The 4,585-nt window shown below is 35.7% G+C and overlaps 1 protein-coding gene across 1 annotated transcript; it reads right to left on the bottom strand.

The window, feature by feature from the left end:
- Positions 1–458: 458 nt before the first annotated feature.
- Positions 459–3,441, bottom strand: LOC106446132 (protease Do-like 9). Its single transcript, XM_013887816.3, has 8 exons — positions 2,699–3,441; positions 1,980–2,360; positions 1,707–1,898; positions 1,374–1,606; positions 1,181–1,282; positions 1,041–1,091; positions 860–964; positions 459–784 (listed from the first exon to the last, which is right to left on the bottom strand). The coding sequence occupies exons 1-8, from the start codon at positions 3,279–3,281 to the stop codon at positions 686–688; spliced, it is 1,746 nt and encodes a 581-aa protein (XP_013743270.2). The 5' UTR covers positions 3,282–3,441; the 3' UTR covers positions 459–685.
- Positions 3,442–4,585: the final 1,144 nt, after the last annotated feature.

Genomic DNA, 4,585 nt, shown 5'->3' with positions numbered 1-4,585 from the left:
TAGCGGATACTTGGCCCGTGCCCACCCCTAACTTCTAGAATTACAAGCACTTTTTCTTTTAGTTTAAATTTGGGGGTTTTCTCGGGAAACATGCATAACTGAATTGAAAGGATTTAAAAAAGAACTGAATTTAAAGGATTCACAACTCGCAAGCACTTTAAAGTGCTTTATTGAATTGAAAATAGTGTGTTCATCGACATACTAAAAGCCAATGTATTTCAGTTTAAAGAAGGGGAAGAAACTTAGTTCTTGGTTGGTAAACTGATTCATTGGTTTCAACGAATGTTATAATGCATAACCTAATAACTAACGGATCCACAATTTCTCTGACTATAATAAATGCATGTTTTGAGGGCAGTGTGATGGGGGTCAACCACTACTGATTCTAGGTTTCAAAATCGGTTCAAGCGGTGGAACCGAACCAATGTCGAGATTGTAGCAAACACAACACACAACGATTCTTAAAAACCTTTTTCAATGCTTCGTCTTTTAACCAGCTAGTGCATATTTTGCCTAGTACAAAAGTGTAACAGAGTAAGAAGCAAAGAAGATAAATGATATGGTTTGAACTTTCAAAGCTCTTTGTCTTCCATGACTCTGTATTTGCTTTTGTGTAGCTTCCATGGAGCAAAATCTCTCTCTCCTTCCATGTCTGTTTATGGCTGCTACTGTTTCAGTTTCTTGTTCAATTCTTGAGATCATCAGACATAGCAGAAGGTATGCAATGTGTGGTCAGAATATCTAAAGTTGCCTCTTTTGCAGTCTTGGTTTGCAGAACAACAATCTGTGAAAGTCCCCCAAAGAGTTTTAGCTAAAAGGCTAAGTATAATGTTAGTGATATCATCAGAGAGGATAGTACCTGATCATAATCAAGACTGAACTCCATGTATTCATCATCACAGTTCTCCACCATCTCAGCCAAACATTTCAAGTTTTTCACAGGTTTGCCATTGAAAGCTAGAACCTACACAGAGATTAAAACATTTAGACTTGATGAATGCATAAACAAAGTAACAAATGATTATGCAATTTATACAAACCTGGGTATTGACAATCTCCTCATAACCAATGTTGATGTCAGAAACAAGAACCTGCAAGTAATACATGGAAGTTGAGGTTTTGGACATTAAACAGGAGGAATAGTAATAAACGCATATGGAGTTACCAAAAGAAATCAAACCTGTGAAACTACAACAAGCTGCTCGTCTACGGACTGAGCCATTGCATGAAGATGTTTATCCAAAAGCTTGACAGGTGCATCAAATTCATATTCTTTTCCATACTGCAAACCAGAAATAAGGGAAAAGGTTTATATAGATCTGTAAATGGATAAGGGTGCGTAAGAGAGAGCGAAAGAGAAAGAGAGAGAGAACCTCAGAGCGAAGATAAGGAACAGAGACAGTTGTAAATACAAAGCCAGCAACGATGAAGTAGGAAGGAGGTTTGCCACCTATGTGACCAGGGATTAGCTTCTTGTGGATTGCGAGTTTTATGTTGAACTCGAGAATCTCTTTGTTACGCAGAATCTTCACAAGAGCAGAATCTCCAGTGTACTTTTGAGAAATCAGATAGCTAAACCCAATTCGCTCTCCGTGCCTAAATGGAACTGAAAATATCCAAACTGTTATAACCAAGGATGTCTAGACTTAACAAAAGAGAAGCTCACACATTGGTTCCATGAATGCTAATAAAGTAAGAATCATTACCAGTTCCATCATTCGCAATATTAACTCCGTCAAAGCTAAGTATGATATCAGACGGCTTCAAAACCTGTGATTCCGGTGCAGTAGGCTCGATTCTCCTTATCCGCACTCCCTTTTGATGAGACTCCATTCCCATTTTCTTACGCAAGTCTGGATTCTCCATCTTCTGCCACTCAATTCCAATAACAGGAAAACCTAAAAGAGTACAAGTATGAGATAACATAGCACATGTACTATACCAAACAACAGAGTCATCATCGGTGAGACTTTAAGCACCTGTGTACTTATTATGCTTCTCATAATCTTGAATGAAATGTCCAATCACCGGCGTTGGTATGACATAACCAATGTTCTCAGCATCTTCGTGTTTCAACGACTGAAACGCAATGCCCACACATCTTCCCTTGTCGTTAAACGCAGGACCACCAGAGTTCCCAGAGTTTATAGCCGCATCAATCTGCAAGCCCAAAAGCTCTGTCGAGCCATGCACATAAGACAGTATCTCCATCCGAGAAACAACACCGCTTGTGACAGAGATTGTGTCTCCACCAATTGGGTAACCAACAACAGTCACAGCATCTTGCAAAGCTGGTAAGTCTCCAAACTCCACAGGAGACACTCCTTCCCAAAACTCATCATCATTAACTGTCAACAAAGCTGCAACAATAGAAAGAAACAATCAATTCCACTACTTCACAATATAAAAGTGAGACTAATAACAAAGGAGAAACTGTTCCATTGCAACTCAAACTATAAGAAACCATGCTAGCTACAAAAGACTGCCAACAAAGCTGCAATTACCCAACAAAGAAACAACTAAAACTACAAGAAACTGTCAATAAAGCTGCAATAATCTAAGTTTAATCAATCCCACTACTTCACAATCTGCAGTGAAACTAATAACAAAGGAGAAACTGTTCCATTGCAAATTTGCAACTCAATCATTAGTCAAAAACTACAAGAACCAATGCATAAACAAGAAACAAGATTCATACCAATGTCACATTCAGTTCCAATGGCCAAGACAGTTGCTAAATACTTAGTGTCAGAGCCACGCTTCTTGAGCTTAACTTGCGTATGATGCTCAACGGAATGTGCATTAGTCAAAACCCTTCTCCCTCCGATGATGAAGCCACTACTACCGGAGCTATACTGCCGCTTCCTCTGCCACGGCAGCGAGAAGTTAGGCTCCGTGTGGACACAAAAGACCTTCACCACAGCGTCCATCGAAGGCACAGCTTTCACCACAGTCTCCCAACTCGGAGCAGCGGGAATCGACTCCGATGTCATCGCTCCCGAAACAATCAGCCCATTGCTGCATTCTCCGTTTTGAGGAAGAGACGATCGCTGGCCGATTCCGCCGGTGGGTTCGGATTGGTTGTTCAATCGGCGCTTTTTGCCTCTCCCGCGGTTGCGTCGCGACGGAGATGGGTTTGTATCGGAGGCTGAAGCAGGCTCGGGGGATAGAGGTAACGGAGATTCGTTCAAGGAAGCGTCTTTAACATCGCCGCCGGCGTTTTCGGCCGATGAAGCATCTTGTCGTTTGTGTTTGCGACCTCTCTTTTGAGAAGGTTTCATTTTTTCTCACAACCCAGAAGGAAAAGAGTGAACTTTATCCTCTGAATTGTATCTTCTCTGCGAAATGGGAATTGAAAACTGAGTTCTCGAAGAAGAACTCTGTTTCGAGGCAGCTAGGGTTTTATAATCGGAGGGTTAGGTAATGGCTACGATGCAAGAAACGGCGATGGATTGTGACGTCTTGTATGAATATAACTATATGGGCCTGAACATTGGCCCATTAGTGAAATATTCTTATGAGTTTTGATAAAATATAGAAGAATGGAATAAGATGACTAAGATATGATGCAATGATCATTAAGGTAAAATATATTTTTGGATTTGTTTATTTTTTTAGAATTGATGCAATGATCATTAGTTTTATTCAAATTAAATAGTATTTTTTATAAAATTGATGGAATAAAATATTGCATCTCTTATATATTAATTAAAAAGTATTTAAATAATGACTCTTAGATATCTTAGAGAAATATGTTTAATTCACTACAATAATAAAAATATGTCATTAATTATTTGGTATATCTAAACATATATTACATTTCTCATAAAAATAAACATAAAATTAGTTAGTAATCTGCTAAAGATTTTCTTCATGCATTGTTTAAATAAAAACTACAGAATGGCTTAATATGATTTAAAAGATATAGGACAATTAATTATATTTATTAATATAGATTTCATAACAATTTGTATATCACCTATCATTTTGAATAATTTTATATTATTCAAATAAATTAAATAATATCATTAATCATATAATAAAAGCATATTTTCTGACTTTGAATTTTTTTAAATGACTACATATTGCTAAAAGTGTTAAAATCTCACTTTAAAGAATACTATGATCAATGTTTTAAAACAATTTTTATGCAACGACACAAATGATCATAAATCTATATAAGTAGAAAGTCTCATTTAATATATTTAAATTAAGAATATATATATCTATTTTAATATCACTTAATTTAAACTCTACATCATATAAAAATTCAAAAATACTTTAATTTCAAAAATTAAAAATATATATCCGAACTAATAAATAAATATTTATCATTAATTATTATTTATACATTTTTTATTATTTTAAAATATTTTTAAAAAATATTTTTTAACAAATATTTAATAAAATATAGTGTATGTATTATTATATAGTATCATTATATTCCATAAACTGATAGCCTTATAAAATTGAGTCGGAACATTAGGAAAACGGTACGGTAATTATTTGGAACAATTAAGGATTATGTCATCTTCTTGAAAATGAAGATTATGAGAATTTTTTAGAAAAAATAGAGAGGAAATGA

The sequence above is a fragment of the Brassica napus genome, chromosome A4, assembly GCF_020379485.1.
Source record: "Brassica napus cultivar Da-Ae chromosome A4, Da-Ae, whole genome shotgun sequence".
Lineage (NCBI taxonomy): Eukaryota > Viridiplantae > Streptophyta > Magnoliopsida > Brassicales > Brassicaceae > Brassica > Brassica napus.
This window is presented reverse-complemented; position numbering and strand designations above follow the sequence as displayed.